The 25,150-nt window shown below is 43.6% G+C and overlaps 1 protein-coding gene across 1 annotated transcript in view; it reads left to right on the top strand.

Moving 5' to 3' along the window:
* The window catches only part of USP13 (ubiquitin specific peptidase 13), a 365,038-nt gene that overhangs the window by 177,528 nt on the left and 162,360 nt on the right, over positions 1 to 25,150 (top strand). Inside the window, exons 6-8 of the mRNA XM_086944367.1 lie at positions 468 to 652; positions 17,008 to 17,102; positions 21,443 to 21,630. Coding sequence (XP_086800493.1) covers positions 468 to 652; positions 17,008 to 17,102; positions 21,443 to 21,630 — 468 coding nt within the window. The remainder of the gene's footprint in view (positions 1 to 467; positions 653 to 17,007; positions 17,103 to 21,442; positions 21,631 to 25,150) is intronic.

The raw sequence follows: 25,150 nt of genomic DNA, 5'->3' as shown, positions 1-25,150 counted from the left end.
GTTGTCCTTTTGTTAGAGACTCTCCGTGCTGTTTTTTATGAAGGCCAGGCCGACCGCTGAGCATGGGGAGTTAAAAAGCAGCATGACATTTCCTTAAATATAGGCATTTGTTTACATAAATTTGTATATATAGTGCTATTATTTATCTGTGGGTGTAATGTTTTGTTATATTTGGTGCTTAATTTGCTAAAATGTGACAGGGTTCATAGTTTGAGTGCATGTTTATCAGTTAAATAAACATGAAAATATACCATTTCAACTCCATTAATTCTTAAAACTCTAAGTAAATATGGATAAATATCATTAAGATGTCCAAAATATAAATATGGATTAATACAGACAGAAATGTAAAAAAATAAATACCACAAAACCATGAGCCTTATTTATAATATATATTTTGATGATTTGTGAGCTGATCCACTGTTTGTTTTCTTTTCTTTTTTTGTTGGTCTTTTCATGGGATTTAGCGGCTGGAAGTGTGCGAAGTGTGAAATGCGGGACAATCTTTGGCTGAACCTGACGGACGGTTCGATATTGTGTGGAAGGTGGTTCTTCGATGGCCGAGGGGGAAACGGACATGCACTGGAGCATCATAAGCAGATGGGGTACCCCCTGGCGGTGAAACTGGGAACAATCACGCCGGATGGTGCAGGTATGTTGCTGCAATATTTTAGTTTCAGGTGTACAGGAGTAGGGGTACTACACATTTGCATTATACTAATTCAGTGACACTCATCAATTGCATTTGGGAAAGCTACATTTAAAATTGTTTACTGCTGTAGACTTAAGAAAACAATGCATTATGAAAACAGGAGCACAAAAGTGTGCCTCTTTAATTCTCTAGAAACCCAGTTCCCCTTCTGCCATTTGTAAATGCCTTCCTTGTTCACTGGAAACAATGAGTTTTAAAAGTATTTTATCTGTGCTGTATGACTGTGAGGGCAAATTTTGTTTACAGATTACATTTCTGGATTGTTTCTTTCACTGTACTTTTCTATTATGGAAGTGGAAAAAAATTAAAGCAATAGCTTTAAATCACAATGTATAATCTTTAGAACAATACATCAGAATAATGTAGACAAAAGAGAAAAGAGCAGTTGGCACACCAACCATACATTTGAAATAGAGATATTGAGCATTAATATCCTGGTGGTTAGGAAAAATATGTGGCAGACCAGGAGTATTACGTCTTAATTTTCTAGTTATTGGAATTAATCCCATCATCAGCTGGCCCCAAAATGCGTTTACCATTCTTTTGACTTTATTTATGTTCTGCTTTTTATAAAGGAGTCTCAATATATAACAAGCATCATACCTTGACCACCATTGCCAAGTTGAAGGGGAATCAGGAGTAGCCAGTCCACTCCAATACAGTCAGTGAATGACCGAGATATTAGATTATTGTAAAACTTTATTTTTGTGCAGGTATGAAAAGAATACAGTTGTGACATGTCCATCCCAATATGTCAAACCTACATCAATGAATTTGTCCACAGCCGTCATGCCCACAACCCGGAGGCCGGGCGGCAACACCTAGATATTCCAGTAGTGTGCACATGTTTCCAGTTTTACGCGTTCCGCCTGGAACCCTATAATCCTGCTTTTGTCTTTTTCTCCCACAACACCCCCCCCCCCTTCCCCCACCACCCCCAACAAACAAATAGCACGTCCCCCACAAGGGGTGATAGACAGTTCCCATGTTCATCATACAATGCGTCACCAGTCCGCCGGTTCCCTTCGTGTCTAGTGTAGTAGTGCTTGTCCTCACTTCCATAACACAATATAGCATCTCTTATACAAGGAGTCTCTAAGGGAATCACCATCTCAGGTTTGTATGGATACTCGTCGTTATCAGGCGGTCCCTCCCGCCCATCCCCGCCCGCTGCCCCTCTATGGGATGCCTCCTGTGTGCCCTGCCTCTAGGCCATGGTATTGTCTCCATTTGCTCCATATCCTTCGGAACTTTTTTGGACAGCCTCTAGCTTTGTATGTCACTCGTTCTGCTGCCATATAGAGGTCCAGACCTCTCCTCCATTCCTCAATCTCTGGCCGCTCCGCCACCCCCCAGTATTTCGCTATGTCCCTCTTTGCCACCACCAGCGCCAACACCAGGAAAATGATGTGTGGGCGCGGCAGGTCCACTTCGGTCACCATTCCCAATAGCGCCAGTTTCGGGTCTAGTGTTAGCTCTGTTCCCAACACCTCCCCCAATTCTGCGAAGATGTGAGACCAATACGTTTGAATTTGCACACAGGACCATATGGTGTGGTAGAAATCTCCCTGTTCAGTATTACATCTAAGACACGTGGCGTCCGCTATCCTACCCATCTTGTGGAGACGCCTCCGGTCGAAGTATGTCCTGTGTAGCACATTTAATTGGATCAGCCTCAACCGTGACTTAATAGCGACTTCTCTGGGATGCATCAGTATTAGCTCCCAGTCTAAGTCCTCTAGCTGCCCCACTTCCGCCTCCCATGTACCTCTGAGTTTCGCCAAATTACCCAACATGTTGTTTGTAAGGGTTTTATATGTAAGCGACACTGCCTGATGTACCATCTGTTCCTGTAGGAGTCTCCCTTCCAAAGGTGCATATTCCGGTATGTCCTGTAGTGATATCTGCTGTGCATGCCAGGCATGTGCTAGCTGTAGGTGTTTGTATCGTTGTGTGTGGTGTAATCCGAACTCTGCCTGCAGCATAGCGAAAGTCTTCAGCTCACCTTTGCTAATCACGTCCCCGATAGTGGAGATCCCTATGTCGTCCCACCTGTGGAAGCCTTTCAGTTTACGGAGTTCCGTGAACCATTTGCAATGCCACAGTGGTGTCTGACGTGTTGGCCTCCCCTCCCATCCCGTGGATTTAGTAGCTCGGGACCATGCTCTAATCGTAATCAGAGTTGCTGGCAAGAGCGTTCTCTCCGCCTTTCCCCCATATAGATAGTGGAGTATATTGTGTGCGGACAATTTATGCCTCTCTAGTGCATATGTTGGGTGGTCCGCTGGTGCGTGCAGCCAGTCATTAATGGGGGTCAGGTGTTCCGCCCAGTAGTATGCCTCCAGGTTCGGTAAGGAGATCCCCCCATTATATTGATGTCGTTGGAGTGTCCGGAGCGCAATGCGTGGTTGTTTGCCTAACCATATGTATGACCGCAGGTCTGCGTGGATTCTAGTGATAGTATTAGTCGGCAGCGGATAGTACTCATTTTGAAGTGCGTATAGGAATTTGGGTAGGGTAATCATCTTATACATCGCCGCCCTTCCCAGTAGGGTGAGCGGCAACTGTCTCCATCTTGTCATATCCTCTACTGCCTCCTTCAGTATCCGTTCCACATTTTTCTGGAACGAGAGCTTTTTGTCCAAAGTGACATATACCCCAAGGTACTGGAACCCTGGTGGTGGTGAGTAGACGGTCCGGTAGCGGTATTCCCTGTACTGCTCCCTGTGGTGTATACAGGACCGAATTATGCCAGTTGATGGTGTGGCCGGCCAGTGCCCCAAAGTCTTCCAACTCTCTGAACAACTTCCCTACGGAGACCTCGGGGTTCGTGATATACAACAGTACATCGTCTGCATACAACGAGACCTTTTCCTGAGTATCCCCCGACTCGGTACACCTGAAGCCATGGATCTCTGGGTTCTGATGAATTTTGGCCGCCAGTATCTCTATAGTGAGAGTGAAAAGGAGGGGGGACAGCGGGCATCCTTGTCTGGCACCCATTCACTCGTACCCGCGCCTTCGGTGCCGCGTAGAGCAACCCTATCCATTTCTGAAAGTGTGGGCCAAAGCCAAACCGACGCAACACTGCCATGAGAAAGGGCCAATGTACCGCATCGAACGCTTTTTCAGCGTCCAAGGACAGGAACCAATGCGGTTCCGTTCTACCCTGTATTTCTTGGAGCCAATTATGGGTCCGTCAGAGATTGAGTTTTGTCGCTCTGTCCGGCAAAAATCCGGACTGGTCTGTGTGTATAAGGTCTGAGACCACCGTCCGTAGGCGCGCCGCTAGAATTGTGGCCAGTACTTTGACCTCCATATTTAAGAGGGAGATGGGGCGGTATGAGGCACAATCGTCCTCCGGCTTGCCCTGTTTGTATATCGGCACTATGGTTGCTAATGCTAGGTCTCGAGGGAGTCTCCCTAGTCCGTATGCTTCAACATAGAGCGCCAACAGATGAGGCGTCAATAGGTCGGCTGTCTTTTTAAAGAATTCCGCCGGGAACCCGTTGGGCCCCGGTGTTTTCCCCGTTTTTAATTTATTGATGGCAGTGGAGATCTCCTCCAGTGTGATTCCCGCCTCCAGAGGGGTGCTGAGTTCCTCATCCAGTACTGGGATATCTAGATTTTCCATATAGAGTAGGGCCTCGTCCACTGACCCGAGGTCCCGGCCTCTATAGAAGTTCTCATAGTGTAGCGCGAAAGCTTCTGCTATGCCCCTATCGGTAGTTTCCAGGCCTCCCCATCCTTTCTGATTCTTTCCACCCATCTCGCGGCTTGTTCTTTCCTACTGAGCCACGCCAGGAGCTTGCCTGACTTGTCGCCTACATCATACAGGCGGTGTAGCGTTGCTAGGGCCTGCGTCTTCGCCTCATTAGAGACCAGTTCCCTATACTCCTTCTGTTTGTCCTGCAGCTGCCGCAGTATACCTTCCCCTCGGTTTACAAGGTAGCGTCTTTCCAGGGTCAGGATTTCAAGTTCTAACGCCGCTGCCTCCCTGTGCTGTTTGCTGCGTTCGTCTCGCAGCCTCCCTCTAACCCTATCTCTCACCACCGGTTTCATGGCCTCCCAGAAAGTAATGTTAGAATCCACTGAGCCCTTGTTCTCCGCTACGTACACTTTTATGTCTGCCCTCAGACCCCGCACTATTTCCGGGGATTGAATATCCCAGGCTGCCAGGCGCCATTCCGTCTCACGCCTTTCGGTGTTCTTCCCTAATAGTGCATATAGGGGGGAGTGATACGATATTCCCCTAGCCTTGTACGTGAGTTCGTCCCCCTCTGATAGGTACTGTCTTGCCACAAAAATATAGTCCAGCCTGGAAAAGGTTTTGTGGGCCCCTGAGTAAAAGGAGAATGTCTCTTGTGTCGGGTGCCGCCATCGCCATGCGTCAGTGAGTCCCATGTCCGCCACGTATTTCGCAAGGGCGGTTTGTGTCCCCCCCTCTGCGTGTTGCCCCTGAACGATCTAAGTCTTCCGACATGAAATCGTTGAAGTCTCCCCCCACTATTTGCATTGTGTCCGCCGTTTCTAGTAAGATGGACGCTACCTCCCTAAGTGTGCGTGGTTGGAGTTTTGGAGGGGCATATACTGAGATGACTGTGATGCGTTGTCTGCACCATACTCCCTGCACTCCCACATACGTACCCTGTGTATTGCTCCATGTGCGCGCTACGGTGAAGGGGTGTGTTTTGTTAATTAGTACTGCCACTCCCCTAGCGCCTGACGTGTAGCCCGCGTGATTCAAGACTTTGTATCTACCCCTCGCTATGAATGTGCATTTTCCCGCCCTAAGGTGAGTTTCTTGCAGGAGGATGAGGTCCGGGGCGGTCCTCTTTATGTATGAATTAACTAATCCCCTCTTTATTTTGGAACCCAGGCCATTAACATTCCAAGTCATAATGGAGATCCCCTTGTGTATCCCATCTGTGTTTGTTAGTGTACCTGCCATACTGTGTAGGTCTTCTGGAGGTCAATAGGCGACCTTAGCGGCTGTGCGTGGCAATGTTGACTCCCATTCCTCAGGTTGTGCCTCTTCGTGCCATTCCTTGCCCAACTTCCCCAACTTGGTGAAATTCCCCCGTGCCCTCTCCCACCCCCTCCCCACCTCTCTCCCCTTCCAGACTCGTTCCCATCAAGGTCCAAGCTGTTAGTAGAAGGTGGTCTGTCACCCCCCCCCCACTCCCTCCCTCTATAGAACTATGGCCCGCTAGAGCCTCCTATAGCCGCCCGTGCTGTATCCCCCCCGTCGGGCTTTTACCCCCGACAAGGGTATGCACCACTCCTGGGCTCTTGTACAAACTGTAAAGAACCGTTGTTGCTAACAAGTAAACTGTTCCTGAGAACACAAAAAGATTCAATGAAAGGAAAGAAGAAACAACAACTAAAAGGGTGCTGGTCACTTGCGTGTCATGGCCGCGTCCCGGCCAACAATCCGATCATCCACTTCTTCCAGGTTCACGAATGTGAGTCTTGTGTTGTCGGTACTGTGCTGCAGTGTTTGTCGGATACGTCCTGTTCCAACAGCCGGATCTCTGTTTCCAGTGGGTGTAAGGAGCGCTGATCAGTGTCTGACGCCTCGTCCTCCACATCCGAGTCCCTGAGGTGTTCTCCTTCCCCTTCCGAGCGTGCCTGGTCCCGTGGCCCCTCCTGAGTCCTGTGGGCCGTTCTCGACGTCCCGGGTGACTCCGATCTCCCCCTCCTGGATCCCGCCGATGTGCGTGAATGGTACGGGGTGCCTGTGTATCTCGAGTAGAGTCTCCGGGATCTCCTCCTCTGCTGTTTTGGCGAGCCCCACCGCGCCTTGTCCTGTGCCACCCTCACCAGCTCCTCTCTCCCTGCTGTTTCCCGACTGTTGAGGATCGGTCTCTCCTCCAGCCATTGCCATGCATCCTCCGGATGGCTGAAGAAGTGCGCCTTGTCCTTGTAGATGACTTTGAGTTTTGCAGGGAAGAGCAGCATATACGTAATGTTCAATGATCTCAATTTGACTTTCACCGAGTCAAAGGAGTGCCGCTGCTTCTGGACCTCCTGACTATAGTCCGGAAAAATCATTATGTTGGTGTTCTCAACTCGGATTTCGCCCATTTTCCTCGCTTCCCGCAAAATTAAGTCTCTGTCTGCGAAGTTCAAGAATCGCGCGATCACTGGCCTGGGCCTCGCGCCCTCCGGAGGTTTCGCAAGGAGCGCCCTGTGCTCCCTTTCGATTACAAAGCAGGAAGAAAAACGGGCTCCAGGGAAGGTGTCCGTGAGCCACTTGTGCAGGAAGGCTGCCATATTGTTCCCCTCGATCCCCTCTCTAAATCCTACGAATCGGAGGTTGTTCCGTCTCGCCCTGTTTTCGGCGTCATCCACCTTCCAGAGCAGCTGTTTGTGCGACGCCTGGAGCTCCGCCATTTCCCTCCGAAGGGTGGTTATCGAGTCCTCAGCCTCTCCAATGCGTGTTTCCGTTTCAGACACCCTGGCAGAGAGATTCTTGAAATCTTGGCGCAGGAGTGTGACTTCAGCGCCCACTTCCCCAATTTTGCCCTCCAGCGCGGAGCGGGATTCCTGGATATCCGATCTCGATGCCTGGATCGCTGCCAGCAACCTGTCCGTGTCAGTTGCCCCCTCCGCAGCCGCGCCCGAGTTGTCCCTGGGTGTCCTTGGCGCCGCGAAGAGCTCCAGAGTGCCCTATTTAGGATGCTTGGGTGGGAGGTCTCTCTTCCCCATCCTCACTGAGTCAGTGGCGAGTCCAGCTATGAGGGATGTGTGTAGAGCCCCCTCGTTGTGGGCCCAACAGGGATCTAGGGTGTCCAGGCACTGCCCTCCGTGTGTCGAGTCTCCAATGCCAACAGTGCAGCGTAAATGTCCCGTCTCCCCTGCTCTCCAACCTGCGCTGCACCACCCCTGGTTATTTGCCGGGCCGGCCCCCTCAGTACCACTGGTCTGCGCAGCAGTGCGGCCTCGGAGCGGTCATGGGGCGCCTCTCTCAGATTTGCGTGGTTGCCGGTGTGTGGCGCCGGTGTTGCCTGGTCGCTCCCCTCCGTGGGTCAGTAGTGAGGGCGGGAGGAGTGGTGGGGGCGGGGGGGGGAGTGGGGAGGGTAACTGCCACAGTCTTCCCCCGTTGCCGGGTAAACTCACCCCACCACCTGTCTCTGTGCGGCTGGGTACGCAGGGCTGCCTTTCCTCACCCCGCTCACTCACCGAGTGCGTCCGAGGTCGCGGCCGCCATCTTGGTGAAGTCGGGCTCCCGGTATCCGCTGCTCCCCCGCTCCGGCCGTGACCAGCGTGCCTCCTCCGCTTCTCCGCTGTTGCCGGTGTGGGCAGGGAAGTCCTTCCTCCCTCCGGGGTCCTCTCCGGTCGTCAGTCCGGTGAAGCGGCCGCCATGTTGGATAGGTGTGCCTCGAGTCCCAGCGACACCCACAGCGCCCGGTCCGCTCCGCTTGCGGCCCGGCGTCTCTCACCGGTCCAGTCGAGGTAGCCTCACAGCACGCTCCTCCGGGCACCAGCTCCTCCGCGCTCCGCTTCCCTGCAGCTGACCCGCACCTGGGCGCCTCCGCTGCGTTCCGACACTTCGCCCGGCGGGCGGACCTGCAGGCTCCCGGGCTCGTGTGGCTCTCCGGGTTCGGCTGGTTTCAGTTTCCGATGGCGCCACAGCAGACACTGGTAGTCTCCAGCGCCTCACGGGATGCGGCGCTCTGCCCCGGTCCGGTCACCGAGCCGCCATCTTGCCCGGCCGTTACCCCTTCACTACAGGCTCCGCGTCAGGGTCGGCTAAACACCCTCTAGACGGTTCGGTCTTGGGCTTTGCCTCATTCGTCCCTCTCCAGGCGTCCTCCGACAGCAAGTAAGTGATTTTTGGCCAGTGGAGATGTGCAAATTGTCGGATATTTAGATGTCGGCCGGGAGCTCCCGGGAGACACGTCTAGCCCTGCATGCTGCTGGCCACGCCCCCCGAGATATTAGATTATTAATATTGTGTGACATGAATATCGTGTGTAAATATATATATATTCACTGAAAAAAACAAAGGTTACAAGGACGTTATAGTTAGGAAATAGAATTAAAAAAACTTAGAAATCCACTGGCAAAAAACAAAGGTTATGGGGACGTTATCGTTAGTCTCAGATTTCACTCATACAAATACCTAAGCGAACTATAATTTACTGCCCTGCAATGCACGACTTATGACCTCATATATTATATCACTCATGACATGGTCAGTGAAACCCGCGTTTTAAAAAAGAATTTCGCCTGAGTCGCAAATCAGTTGTGATTTCTGCTTGAAATTTTTTTTAAAGAATGCTATTGTGCCCTGGCAGGGCCCCAGGAAGACCATAGGAGCAGGGCTAAGGGGTCAGGGTATTCCTAACATACCCAATTTTATTCTTTTTTTGTAAAGGTTTTTTTGGGGATTCGGCTGAAGCTGAGTCCCTAGATGGCTGCCAACACTTTCATGTTGAACTGTTGGCAGCCAATCAGATATCAGCTCGGAGACTATCGGATCCTCAGAGGATCAGAGTCCTTAGATATGCAAATTTGGATTTCTTTTAATAACTCTAAAACAACTGAACGGATTTACAACAAATAACAACAAGCATTGGCATAGCCAATAGGTCTCGCCTTTGGGACTTTATAAGTGTTTAGCTGCACAGCACATTATCCTGGGTGCGGTGCCACCCGGGATAGCCAGCCAGAGATGATAAAAGACTGCCTTCCGTGCAAACCAATCAGGTGTGCTTCAGAAAAGCAAACTGTTTTTTACAGTTCAGTGTGGCTCCCTTTATTGAAAACAGAGCCCCGTGGTATGTTTATTTACTGCAACAAGTTAAAGAAAGGTCAGCATAACAATCATCACACACACATGCGTGGTTCTGTACGTAGCCAAACAAATAACTATAATGAGACGTATAAACGGTATCAAGTGTCCTAAGAATATCATGACAACAGGAAACTCAAAAGACCAGTGCTGTTTATGCAATCGAAAGGATTTAAAGGTATGGCAGGCTATTACAACATCTCGTTGAGTCCACAGTCGGTATCTCTGCACTCCAGAGCAGGCGGCCACCCACCCTGGGGAGACAGGGCGTGCAGCAGCTAGGCGCTAGGCATGAAGCCTATCTAGGCACATAATGTCACAGCCAATGAACAACTGAGGAGAAACGTCTCATCCAGCCCCGAACCACAATGCAGTCTTTAGCACCCATCGTCTGTAAAAAAAGAACAAGTTAGCAGTTTGAGAGGATGAGGCATAACATACAGAACTGACGACTTTGGGACTGAAGAACTGGGTTTGAATCACGGCATTGGCTCTCCCCATGACTACAAACAAAATGAAGATTGGAATAAATTAAAAAAGAAAACAATGGTTACTCAGAATCAAATACAGAAAGCTCGGTAGTGCTGGTGCTGCTGCTCTTACTGTTCGGTCTGCACTGGTTGCTATGCCCGAACATTGGACAGTGATAACTGGGTGGGTTTGACATTGGCGTATATTTATTGTTAAAAAAAAATGTGATGCCATGTGTGTCTGGAAACTGACGCAGGAGATGTGATTTTTCCAAGGTCAAACTCATCATGGGGAGAAGTCAGTACTGAACTCAAGGCATATTTTAACACCATCTAAGATTGGAGCTTTAAAGTCAGTGAAGAAAATGGGAGGAATGTCAAATATGTGTCTTTTAGTGAGGTGGCAAGTATAAAGCAGAAGTGGCTAGAGAGCTGTGTGTTCCCGCCGGAGCCTCGGGGGTACCGAGAAGATATGCGTGACCTCTTACCCCGCACCAACCAGGACAACTCAAAGAACCTCTTTTTCCCACTCTTATCCGCTCCCTCTTACCTCCTACTGGCACCTTGGCCTCTGAGCGAGCTAACCTTGATACCGGCTGAAGCGAGCCAAGTGACCAAATTAGGGGCAAGAGGAAACCGTCCCAAGGAGAAGATTGAGACGTGGGAAGCTGCCACACATTCCCAGCGTGCCACGCGAGCAGCAGGCACAAAAAGGAGACAGGCTAGGAGAAGGTTAGCGAACAAGAGAGCCTTGTGTGTTTGGAAAAAAATAATACCGTCAGCGGATCGCAACAATCGAAGTAACCAGTGTGTTTCTCAAATAAAAAAAAAAATAACACATATGCCGTATCTGTTTAAAAAAAAATAATGCTGTCAGCGGAGCATGGCAATCAAACTAACTAGAGTATTTCTCAAAGTAAAAAAAAACAGCACAAGCACGCACCTCGCGCGGCAGGAGGGGTCCTGCGGGATTCCCTTGCGGGAGCGTGCAGCAAGGCGCAATGATTGTGACCATATGGCCCTGCGCGCTCCCGCAAGGGAATTGCCAGATGTGCATGCATTGCCATTGCAAGCAATGCAAGCTGTGCAGATGGCTAAAGGTCTCTCTCCTATGCAGCGCATGCGAACTGCGTAGACGAGACCTAAGAAGCACTCCTTCTGGACCAAGAGCAAGCTTTCTGCCAAATTTGATGTAATTCTTTCAGGCAGTTCTGCTGTAGTCATGTTCAAAATTCCTATGTGAATTAACATGTGAAGCACATATTTCTGCCCCACCTTTTTCTCAGCCCCCACTTGACAGATCATCCTGAAACTTTCCATACACAACTGGAATGTCCGCCACATTTTTTGGGATAAAGTTTGTGAAGATTTGTCAACCAGTGCCAAAGATATAGGCAAGGAAATAAATGCTTTTCCTATGGAGACCTGATCCTAATTATAACTATCTACTTGTGACTGCCACTAGGAGATAATATGTTAATATTTCACTTCTATTCTTGGATTTTCGTCACAATAAAATACAATGAACATAATCTTCACAAAAGTTATTTACAAAAGTTTAAGCTATTGCCATTATAAATTACAATAACTTTTATTTAAGTATTAATTATTTAAAAAAATTAAAAGCCATTGTTGTTTGTAATATCAATACATCTAAGTCACGTAAATACGACACATATTGCATTACAAATGCTATAGGTGTCACATTTGCAAAAGTTAAAGCTATTGGAAGTGTAAATGACAAAGCGATTAATTTAGCTATTTTCAAAACCAACACATAAATACAAAATGTGTCATTTACAATACCAATAGCTCAAACTTTCCTAAAGCGAGATCTATTGCATTGCAAATGCTTGTTAGTATTTGTTTTTCATGCCACTCGAAAAACAAACTGACAAACGTGTATCAGCCACCCGTGGCCCAAAGACAAAGCTGTGCACTCAGGCTAATAGTTGTTTTTTAGTATTTATTTTTCTTGCCACTCGAAAAACAAACTGACAAACGTGTTTCAGCCACCTGGCCTTCATCAATGAAGTAACTGCTCGTGAAGTTGAGCCTTATATTAACAAGCAATTTCATTGGGTAGTGGCTTATGTTAAAAATAATGAAAGGACTAAAAGGAAAATAGTACATTGAAATGCAAATGTCGGCCATTTTAGAGTGTCATTAAGATGCCTCGCAAGTATTTACAATAAAATTGATTTTAACCAATGTGCAAAAATACCATGTACATTCATTGTTTGATCAAATGTAATCACATGTAGTTGTTAATAAATCCCAATTATGAAACATTGGAAATTAATTACAAATCATATTGTATCATTTTATAATTTCAGCATATCAAGCTTTTTCAATTCATTTGATATTGCCCTGAATGGGCCAATTCATAATGGCAAGATATGCTTATCATTCATTGATAACTCGTTTTGGTTAAATAAATTCATGAAATCAATTTACCATATTTTATTCAATGTACTAAATTGTCGATCGTGTAGGTAGGACCTGCGAGCAAATAGTGCCCTGAATGGGCTTATGATAAGCTGGAATTCTGCCCATCATATATAAAAAAATAATGGTGAAGAACAGTGTGCATTCTCAGCCAATATAAGACCACAGTTCTTCTTCACTGTTGAGGCCCCAGGGAGTACGGGTCCTTAGCTCAACTATATATCTAGCCTCTATTTGAGAAGCTTAATTTGATCACCTTCCCTCTCTGTCAACAGTATCTGGTCCAGACAGAAGTAACTTAATTTGTCACTCCTGGCATTGTGAAATTCAGAAAAATGTCTGGCCACTGGGTAAGAGCTATCTTGGTTGGTGATTGCCCGTGTGTGCTCCAGTATACGTTTCTTGTCTGGATGTATTGTACTTTCAATATACTGGAGACCACACGGACACACCAAACAGTTCACTACAAAACTGGAATTGCTGTTGAGCAGTTTGTTGATACACCATCTGGCTTTTTATCCTGGGACAAAATAGTCTTTGACCTTAGTACTGTTTCTACACGCCTTGGAACTAGTGCAAGGTAAGAATCCTGTGATTGACATTATTCTAGTTGAAGGTTCATCTACAAAGTGGCTATGCACTAGAATATCCTTCAATGATGCATTCTTCTTATAGGTTATGTCATGTCTAGGCAATAATCGTCCAATTATACTGTCTGTTTGGAGAACCCCCCAATTCTTCTGGACCAGATCCCTGATCTTTTGTGACTCGGCTGAAAAGCCAAGTATTAACCTGACGGTCGTTATGTTGTCTTCAGTGTTTGGGCTATTAGCCGGTCTGATAGATAACAACTCCTGTCTGTCTTTGGAGTGAACCTTCTCTACTGCACCTTGCAGCACCTTCTTTTGATACCCTCTATCTCTAAATCTGAGGAGAGATTCGCTTTCAGCCTTAGTGTAATCTTCAGAAAGCAAACAATTTCGTTGAAGTCTCAACAGTTCCCCATATATGTGTATATATAATTCTTGAGAATATTGCTGTATGTAATATCGATTACTTTATTAAAATTGTTTTTATTAATGTAATAGTATATTCCTTTTATCTGCTAGTATTGTTAGTATAACTGTTATAAATGTTTTATTAAAGTATAGTTTGAAGTTTTAAACATTAAAATGTTAAATCTAATTAGTAATTTAGTATTAGCGAGTTGTTGGATTTGTAGGTGAATAGGGTGAGAAGTTAATTGAATTACACTTAAGTTAGCTTTAAGGTCAATCTTTTTATTGTTATTTGAATATTATTGCTTATTAATCATGTAAATGTTTTATTTTTTAATTTTTCTTTTATTTGTTTGTTTAATTTGTTAATTTTTATTTTAATTAAAATTTTTACATTCATGTTAATAATTTATATTATAGTAGCGGGCTGTTGGTTGTGTAGAGGAAAAGAGTTGGAAGTTAATTACATTATAATTCATTTAATTTACATGTTTATTTTTTGTTAATTATATATTTAATTGATCAATATATTGTAAAGTGTTTGCTTATTTATTATTTGGTTAAGTAGAATTTTTAATTGATACTTTGAGGTCCATTATGATGTAGGGCAGATCGCCACCGCCTGCAGGGCAGTGACGATCTGCCCTACATCCTACCCCGCCCGCCACCCATTTATTCCGCCATATTAGTATGGCGGGGGGACTCCGGCAGATGGGAAGTCCGTTCACCGCTTTTCCGCCAGGTCGACAAGTCGACCGGGCGGAAAAGGGTTTGATATGGTGTCGGTGTCTGCTAGACACTGCCATCCATATTAGTTTGCAGGCGGAGAGCAGCCTTTCCGTGGCTGCAACTCCGCCAAGAAAGGCATGCAGATTTCACAATTGGGAGCCCGTTGCGGGCCCCCAGGTAGTTGGGGGGTGGGGGGTGCACATGGGGGTATGTATGATACCCCCCTGCATTTGTGGAGAAGTGTGGCTCAGGGGTTAGAGGCGGCAGACCTTTGGCTTGAGTTCGGCCCGGGACCAGGGTTCAATTCCCCGCCTCGGCGGGTCTTGGGCTCAAAAATTCCACGGACTCGTTAATTCTCGCTCCGGTGCCTTCTCGACTCACGGGTTCACACTCTGCGACTCTGGGCAATAGCTTGCTTAATCTCCACAACGGCCCCTCGCGGTGGGATGCCTGACTTTCACCTTGTGGATACCCTGCCAGGGTTATCTCACAGGGGAATACCAGGACGGGTTCCCTAAGCAAGCGCTGAGATGCCCCAGGGTAAGTCGTGCGCTATATAAGTCTCATTCATTTCATTTCATTTCATTTGCATGCTCAATGTGGTAGGCACCACGTGGTGCCTGCCACTTTGTGCGTGCTAATGCACACCATGCATTTTTACCATTGCGGTGGGTGCTGCTGAAAGCAACGCCAGCCGCAATGTTAAAAATGCGTAATGCGCCCGCACGTGTGGCGGGCGCATCCTAATCTTCCCCATGGGACCGCCGCACATATGGCGGGCTGTCCCGTTTTCCGTCAGGATGGCGGGCGGACAAAGTCTGCCCGCCATCCTAATAATGTTCTTTGTATTTCAAGTTTTATACTTTCGTTAGTAATTTACCTTTTAGTAGCAGGTTGTTGGATTTGTAGTGGAATAGTGTGGGGCGTAAATGAAAATATATCTTTTAAATTTGTTGTTTTTAATTTATTAATTTAAGGTTACTTTTTTCATATTAATGTTTGTGAAATGTACTTTTGTTAGTAATTTACATTTTAGTAGCAGGTTGTTGGATTTGTAGTGGAATAGTGTGGGGCGTAAATGAAAATATATCTTTTAAATTTGTTGTTTTTAATTTATTAATTTAAGGTTACTTTTTTCATATTAATGTTTGTGAAATGTACTTTTGTTAGTAATTTACATTTTAGTAGCAGGTTGTTGGATTTGTAGTGGAATAGTGTGGGACGTAAATGAAAATATGTCTTTTAAATTAGTTGTTTTTAATGTATTAATTTAAGGTTACATTTTTTTCATATTAATGTTTGTAAAATGTACTTTTTGAAATATTCTTTGTTTAATTTAAGTAATATTTTAATTTAAATATTTTCTACTGAATTTTGTGGGATCTCTGTGGTCTTTTTGGGTTCTAGACACAAGTTTATTATTGTTTATATTTTTACCTTTTTCAAACATTTTATTTTATGCATTTTTCAGGTAAAATTTGATTTAAAAAAAAAATGTTAGGTATTTCAGCGTTTTCTATAAAATGATTGAGTTTTTTGAATGAGATATGTAATTCTTACCAAATCAACACTTCCCTTTCTTTTGCGTACAGTACAGTGTGTCGAGTAAATATAACCACATCCAAAATCCGACAGTTTCCCATGTACTTCTTAGACTGGAGATTTTTATAGTGCGTTAATCAAAAACTAAATAGAAATATTAATTTTAGAAGACAAAGTGCAATCCCATCTTTTAAAGTATAAATAAGATCACTCTGTAAACAGAATTTGCGTGCACAGGCCTTTTGCTGTATACATTCACTTTCCAGTGTAAACAAGCATTGGCCAAACCAATAGCCTGGCCATTTACAAGCTCGACCTATTGATTCTGCCACTGCTTTATGAAATAGGCATATCAAAATCTTTTTTTTCCTTTTGTAGTGCTTCTCAAATCCCCAAGTAGGATGTCACTGAACTTTACATACCCCCCAACAAAAAAAATGGAACATAAAGCTTACAGGCGTATACATGAGTGCAGAAGAAATGTACATGAAGTAAGGAGGGTTTCAACAGTGTAAGAGTCAAATGTCAGCCATATGAATATGCATTGCATGTTTTGACGTTTGAGTGTATGATGTGAAGCGTGATGATGTGCTGTCTATAAGTATATGATGATATGTAGTGTACCTAATGGCAATGTCTATGCAATGTTTTTGTTACGCCGGCATAATTTTACTAAATTCCACAATTTAACGTTAAATTAAATGTCAAAGATTTGCAGCGTTTCATAAAACATGACATTTTCAGTATTTTTTTTACTGGTTTGAATATGTTGCCGAGAATCATTTTCTTCTTGAAGGGCATATCCTTGCAGAGTAAAGTTACTCGAGATCCCTGTGAAATGCATTTCGTGTAATACGTGTAATTGTGCAAAAATTACTTGTAATTTTGCGATTTTGTTTTGCACTCTGCGAATTATGAAACCAACCACATAGCATGACCTATAAATATGGGTGTAATAGTTAAGTGAAAATAATATGCATTGAGAGTGTTGTGCTTTGTCAGTAAAGCTGACTGTGGATGCCGAATGATGTGTTGTAATATTAGTTATTAATATTAACAGTATAATGATGTGCAGTGTACTTTACAAGATCGATTTTTGAATGAAATACAGGAGAGTCTTTTAAGTGCCAAGGTCTCTGTGACATACAGATGTCTTTGAAAGTACAATGTGTGCTGCTGAGTGGGAGTTATAAGATGTGGCTACAAAAAAACTGCCTTGTGCACCAGGGTAGATTTAAAAAATTGAGCCATCCAGTTAGTTTGGGTATTGGGACAATAATACAGTGCCTTCTTCTGGTGCATTTGCAGATGTGTATTCTTTTGAGGAAGAGGAGGCGGTCATCGACCCACACATAGCTAAGCATTTGGCACATTTTGGAATTGATATGCTGCAGATGAACAAGGTAAGCTATTATAATTAAGTTTAATATATGGGACAAAGGACACCCTGATGCACATTATAAGGATATTGCAAGTCACCAAGGAGGTCCATGGTCATATAGAGCATGGGTGATCACAAACATTTTCTTGGGGGCCAACAAGTACAGTAAGGGATGTGCTCGAGGGCCACACACATGCTGCTGAAAGCTCAGGGAGGCTGGGTGAAGTGGGGCTTTTTGGGGACAGAAAAGAAATCTGCACCTTTTGAAAAGATTAGTCGAAAATGTTTTCTTTGAAGTCTTTTTGCACATTTGCAGCAGCATCTCATACTGTGTGTATTTTATACTTTTTTAAGTTTTGTAGTCTGTTATATTGTGTGTAATACATTTTTAAACAAATTATCTAAATATTCACTGTGTTTACTATCATGGGATGGGGCCCAATAGCACCTAAAAATTTCCCCCAGTGCACCAACCAGGATTCAAGTCAATGACCTAGATTTAATCTAAACTCTGTAGTGATTAAACTGCCCTTACCTACCAAAACATCATCTTTTCCAGATATTAGTTTAACTTGCATTCATGTTTAATTTAAGGTGTGTGCATTACAGTTTATATACAGTTACATGCAGATTAAAGACCAAGAACATTTTATAGATCAATTTGTGTTTTTTAGCTACCCAATAGCAACCTCCACATACTCACTAACCCTGTCTTCTTCTACTCCTGTTCGTAGTTCCCATACTTTTCCTATGCCCTGCAAGTCTGCTCAGCTATCACCTATGAGCAGGGTTGCCTTGCTGATAGTACAAGCTGAACTAGATGTAGGAACAAAGCACATAGCCTGAAGATCAAAATTAATGTACCCTTGTTATATTGTTTTCTTTGATTTCTGAGTATGAGCGTTGTTTCTGTAATCACTTCAGAATGTTCTATAAGCAAGGCAGCTCAGCTCATAGAACAAGCCCAACTGACTATAGAAAAAAAGCCCAGAGTCACCAAGCGATGTTGGTTTGTTATCAGCAGCAGAATAAAAACGGAATAGAGCAGCTTGCTTTATTTCTCTGCTGCCGTTTGGCATGTTTCCAGACAGGAAGGTGTGCGGGCCACAAGGCAAGGTTTGGCGGGCTACCAGCAGTCCGCAGGCTGTACTTTGAGTACCACTGATATAGAGGAACAAGGCTGAAGGCCGAGTTCCTTTATAAGGCTATATGGAACTCCGAGGTGACTTGTAATATCCTTATCATGTACAGCAGGGAAAATGTATTCCTTATAATACATAGTCACACCATCACCTTTACCACAAACCATTTAAATCCTTCTGCATAGCTCTTGTATATGAAAGAGAGAGCTTGTTGGCAAACAATAAAAATAAAAATTTAATCAAGTGCAAAATTAAACACATTAAAAAAGCTGTTATATATTTGTTGCAAAAGATATCAAAATCAGTTTAATACCTCAGATTATAATGATTCCATATTTAACACAGGATTGCAAAAAATATACACGTTGCCATAAATATCTTCTTTCTGCTTGTCACTACTCTGAAAAACAGAGAAGAAAGAAAAGTCACAGTTCGTTCCTGCTTTAAACAGCTGCTTTACTCATGCTTATGACCTGACCCTCCTTCCTATTTGGCTTCTGGCCATAGGCATTGTGATGTCCTGAACTCAACTTTAATAAGTTTTAGTAGTTATGCTCTGATGTAAATTCTTCATAATCGGCAACTGGTGTGCCATAAGACACCGATTATAAACAAATTAAAGATAGTGTTTATAGTGTGATTGCAAAACCTAGTGTAATATATTTGAATATGTCTTTTCATATTCATGGATCAACAGAGTCATATTGCAGCTTTGACTAACTGAGTCAAGTTTGAAACATTTCCAATCCCAACCCTCAAACACAATGAGCTGGTTTGAATATAAGAGCTGGTTTTAGGTAGGAAGCCTGCAGAGCTTTTAAGAGCCTCCTCTGTGGCTCATCTGACTTGCCTGATCTCCTGAACATAACCTGAGTGGAGTCTACGCTGCCTGGGGCACGCTTCAATTGGCACTATCTGCACAATGCCCTTTATCCCATGTGAGAAGCACTTGCTTTTCCTGATGATACCGCTTTGGTGAATTTTTCATTATTATTTCAAATGATACATGATGGATGAATTTTCTGGTAATGGGCAAATAGAGAAACACAACAACTACCTCCTCTGTAAGATGTTCTTTGCAGTGACCATTGTACTGTTGCAGTGCCATGAAGCATATACGAAGTTCCAAATAAATACCACCGTACTCCTGTAAAAACTCAAATAACCTCATCAGGGGTACTAAGCGCTTTATTAATACAATTACAATATGTGGAACTAAGATATACACGTTTTAATATTTTTAGCAAGCTTTTCATTGGGTCAAAGTCACTTATTTCATATTTGATGTAACTTAATGAAAACCTTAATAAAACATTAACACATATATAGTTTAGTTATTGATACTACTTTTCTGGTTTTACAATTGTGTTTTGAGGAAAAGGGTCTGATCCATCTCCCAGTTTAGGGTTAGATTACTCTTTGCCCAAAAGTGGTAGCAATAGTGGGCACATGGTTTCAAGTCCAAGAGAGACGGCTCCCACAGTTTGATCCCTGACCTTTGGCTCCAAATGAGAGTGAATCCACAAGGACAAGGGAGGGGGCACAGAAAGGCCCTGGCATGTCCTTGCTTGAGATCAGAATCAGGTGAGCACTTAGGCCAGCTGTATGCTAGACGTCTTCATAGCTGGGCAGGGGACCTGTTTTTACAGCTTGCAACACTTCTTCCAGCACTCAGGCCCAAAGGCTGGAGATGGGCTCAAGTCTTAGCCAAACAGGACAGAGGCAAGTGGGTGCCAGTGTTGGAAGAGGGTCAGTGATGTCCACAGAATTAAGGGGTTGTTGGTGCAGGAGAATGCCTGGCTACCACCCTAATGGGGTCATCCACACATCTTGAATGCATTCTTGGCAGACCCCCTGTCCTCTGTGGCGATGGGTAGAGATTAGTTCAGTACTCCGTTTTAAAGAGAGTGTTTTTAAGACTGTATCCCCAAATAAAACAATGCTATCAATTTGGGAATTTATACAAATGTTTTGTCTACTGCAGGAAACATTTAAACTGCAAACTGTTTCCTAACTTCCTATAGTGCCTACTTTGAAATGTGAAGGATCATCATCATCATCATCAAAACCACTTTATTTGTGTAATAAAAACCATAAAAGTACAATACATATACGTAAACTACATAATAAAAACATCTAAAATACAAATCATCAATGAATATGGACGACCTAATAAAAATATTATTACAGGAACAAACTTCATTACATCACCTAAAAGCCCTAGCATCCAGTAGTTCATATATAGCGGTAAATCACCACAGTAAAAACAACTCCCAGTTAAAAATGCCAGCATCAAAACTATAAAAACGATAAACATGTATGCACAGAGGATCCGCTTTAAATATTTATCATGGGGTGTCATTTGTTTCCTAAGTCTAATAGCTGCGACTAAGAAACTTGCAGTGTTAAAAATCTCCCATGGGTCATTCAGCAACTGAAGATATAGCAAGGTGGGTTTTACCTGTATAAAGCCGTTTCCCCTTAAAATAGAAATTAAAAACCTCCTGCGAATAACATTGTAATGCTCACAGACCATTATAAAGTGCATAGTGTCTTGATTCGAAAAAATGTCACATGTGCAAGGACCTAAATCACACGCCCTACTCCAGCCTTGCTGATTACCTAAAAAGAAATTAATTCAATTAAAACAAAGCCTAGTTAAAAGGAGGCAGTAGAAGGGCTTTGTGGCAATTCTCAGGTACGGTTCAATATGAGGGGAGGTTTTTAACAAAAACGTACGTTTTTACTGAGGATTTTGTTAACTTAGTCTCCTCTCCCCCCGCCATCATGAGGTTCAGAAATTGTGGTTTTACCCAGGCCAAGTCATCTTTTTTTATTTTGTCAGTGAAATTAGATAGATCTGGCCGCCCTAGTCTATTTAAAGTATGCCTGATATAATAAAACCACAGGATACGGTTGATTTGCTCCAGGGGGACACCTACTTTGAAATGTGAGGTATCACATGTGATAGTGCCTTTTTGCAAGAAAGACTGCTCAGTTTTTATTCTTACAGTAACAAGTTCATGTAAAAAAAAGGGTACAACACTCTCCATCAACATTTTATATAAGTGGCGTCTCCAATAGCATGGGAAAAGTGTTTGGCAAACCAAAAACTAAATCAAAAGTTTTACATATTAACATTTAGCACTGTACATATTTACTTATTGGTACCTTTTTCAAGACTATTTAAATTTGTACATCTTAATGTCTTCCCCTTCAGACCGAGAATGGAGTGGTGGACAATGTGGTCACACCAAGAATAACTGAATGGGAAGTTATACAGGAGTCTGGAATGAAGTTAAAACCAATGTTTGGTCCAGGATTCACTGGTGTAAAGAACTTGGGAAATAGCTGCTACATCAGCACTGTGATGCAGATCATTTTCAGTATCCCGGAATTTCAACGAGCGTGAGTAGCCCCTCTTCATTTGCCATTGAGATGTCTGTAATTTTGTAAGATGTACTAAAATAACTTTCACCAAGGACTGACTGGGTGCTTTTGCTTAGTTCTTCGCAACAGTAGTTCACCATTTACTATAATAGCAGCTGGTTGGTGTTATTGTGCCACCTGCCAACAACAGAAGTTGGCTTTGCCCTTCTTTCACATGGTGAAAGACTCTGAGAAGAGAGAAAGAAACTTGATAAGTAAGCTGAGACAGAGTGTATAAACTGTTAGTGTATCCAGGGGAGTTTTAATGTAGGGATCAAACCAGTGAGTGGGTGAGTGGCCTCACATGTGTGTGACAGATTATTCAGCAAGAGGGAGGACATTCCAAATAGTCTGGATCAGGGAAGAGAATCTGTATGGCAAATTTCTTTTGACCCTCATACCTAGCATAGCAAAAAACAACTTGAATAATAACGCAGAGTAACTCTTCACACTATATAAAACCACGGTCAAGAGAATAACAGCTGTTTATGCAATCTTTTTTTCTTTTACTTTTTGTACTAGGGCTAGGCTCAAAATCCACAGAGATGAGAAAGACAGTTCTTATGGGCTTGGAGAGAACCTGGAAAGTCAGGGCTTTATGGGTTTGGGGAGAACCTGGAATGCGATCACCAGCCACAGGAAATAACCTTACATCTAGGCCTAGAAACATATGTTCCTGCTAAGGATCAAGGAACCCCAGGGTATACGATTAACCTTAAGCATATAAAATGCTCGGTTGCTTCCCTACCATTACTGCCACAAACGGCGAGATCCCACTGACTAGCTGGGAAAGGTTTTCAATGGAATTAACAGATCAGACCACAACACCAGCTAAGATTATTTCCACATATGGGCAACAGTGAGATACCAAGTCCAACACCCTGGATACGAGAAGACGCAACCCCACCATCATGTCGATAAAATTAGCTTACACCTAATTGGCACATTAAATGTACTTGCAATTCCCTAGTAAAGTTGTACCATAGGTACCGAGGGCTTGTAAATTAAATGCTACTGGTTGGTCTGTAAAACTGATTATGCTACCCACTTAAGTAACCTTTCCAACAGGTCCCATGCCTGCTATTTCGACCTGCCAAAATAAACCTTTTGCCATGCCTAAATCTTCCTTTTAAATTCATATAAGTCACCTGTAGAGTAGGCCCTAAACAGCTCATAGGGCAGGGTGCACTGTATTTAAAAGATTTGACATGTACGTTTAAGTTTTGCATTTCATATAAAAACTCCTACATTCGTTTTTCACTACTGTGAGACCTTTCTCTCCTACAGGATAAAATTAGGTTACCTTATTACATTTAATAAGTGATAGCGTTTGATTTGGAGCAGTTAAGAAAGTCACATTTGGTGTCTGAGGAATTGTAATTAAAAACCCTCTTGAATAGTAAACTCAAATTTTAAATCACAAGTCTGAAAATGCCACGTTTTAGAAATTTAGCATTTTTGAGCCCTATCCATTTGGTGCCTACAGCGTGTTCCAGATTCACATGACTAGGTGTGTGGGGCTGGCAGTTAGCCTTTGTATATTCCTCCCAGAAAGCCACACAATAGAGGGACTAGATGTGCGAGCATTGGCCAACACTGGCAGGTTGGGGGTAGAGCTGTACACAGCCCCACTTACACATCAATAGGCTGGGCCCTGCTCACACACAGAGAACTTCACACTGTTTCTTGTGCCTGGAGTTAAGCTTGAGCCAAAGCTTGGAAGCAGGAAGAAGGGGGAATCTCCTGAAGTTTCACCTTCTTTAAAGCTGGCACCAGGTATAAATATTGAACCCTCAGACCCAACTACTCAATACACTCCTGAAACTATGGATACTATAAAAGAAGAAGGACACCCTGCTGCTTGAGGCCGATTTCGGCCGTTACCGACCAGTAATTGGTTTTTGAGATGTAGGGGCCATTATTTTACAGAATCGGTAAATTTACCGAATCAGTAAATTTACCGATTCTGTAAAATACCGAATCGGTAATTTTACCAATTCGGTAAATCCCTGATGTAGGTAGCACTGTTTACAGTGCTACAGGCCTTCAGAATTCGGAATTTTATCACCCAATACAATTGGGTGGTAAAATACAGAATTCAGGTGTACATGCACATCTGTGCATGTACACCTGTGCCATGTGACACACAGACATGCCCTTAGGGCATGTCTGTGTGCCACATGGCACACAAGCCTAGAATTGGGGTGCTACAGGGTGTCAAAGTTTGGATAGTTAGGAGGTAGGTCCTGGGACGTAGGGTCAGCTGGACCATATAATAGTTTTGAAAGAACAAGATGCCAACCCCACCACTTTTCAAATGCTCATAAATCCGAGCCTACAAATCGAACTAAATTCCAGATTTGTACGGTATATTTTATTTATACCCTTTACTTAGAAGTTTTCAACATTTAAAAACAGAAATCATATGTCTGAGAAAGACACTCAACATGTAACAATCAACATGTAACAATACAAAAAATCACAAATCCCTAAATGGATTATTTCAACAAACACAAGTAATATTGTACACCTTTTCTTATTGAACACTAGCAAACAATAAATCTTCCTTTTTTTATTGAGCACTAGCAACCAATAGATCTTTGCACATATTCAAAACAGTCAAAATTTAAACTCAATGATAGAGACACATTCAAAGAAGAAAATCGAAGAACACAGATTAATTTGGGACATTAATCAGGCTCAGAAATCAATCCTGAATATTTCATGTTTCTTTCTGTTCTGCCGACGCGTTTCGAATCCGTGGACAAAGTACACGAGCTCTCATCAGGGCTCAATCAATGGAGTTCTGTAAGGTGTGTTCAAGAAAAGAAAAAGAGAGAGCAGCGTTTCACCAACCATCATTAACTTATAGGTGACCGTACCACCTACCCCTTTAATCCCTTTCTGTACCTGTTAGTAAATCCGGAGCAATTATCGTGATGATCTTGTAACACCAACACTTTAGCGAGACAGTGTTATCTGCAAGATAACAGTAAACTCAGAATGTGCAAACATAGTGTGGTTCAAGTTATGCACGACGTGAGCAAGCCCAAAGAAAAGGGAGTTCATACCTTGGGCAGGCGTAAGTACTTCTCCCTGTCCCAGTTATCCAGTTTCTGTAAGGTCCTCTGTCGACCTGAAAATAGCATACCCAAGTCGCTACATTAGATTCAATGAGGCAGTATAGATTAAAGATGTAAAGTGTGTGCTAATTAGCACAAGCTTACCTGGAGGCACAGTGTGGAATCGAAAGCCTCTCAGCGATATTTTCTTCCCACTTAAGGTATCGATATATTCCAGCGGCCGTTCTACAATAAAAAAAGGGAGCGGGGCTGAGTATATATGTCGCCTAAGATCGGGGACATGCAAAGCGCCAGACAATGTATTATCTGCATCTAAGCACGTAACCCGTGCTGCTGGTGCACATGTATAAATATTTGCGTCGTACGTCAAATACGACAAGATACCAATTCTGAAACAGAATAGCGGTTCAGCTTGC

This window comes from Lissotriton vulgaris, chromosome 11 (assembly GCF_964263255.1).
Source record: "Lissotriton vulgaris chromosome 11, aLisVul1.2, whole genome shotgun sequence".
Lineage (NCBI taxonomy): Eukaryota > Metazoa > Chordata > Amphibia > Caudata > Salamandridae > Lissotriton > Lissotriton vulgaris.
Note: the sequence above shows the minus strand (reverse complement) of the source record. Positions and strands in the feature narration are given on the sequence as shown.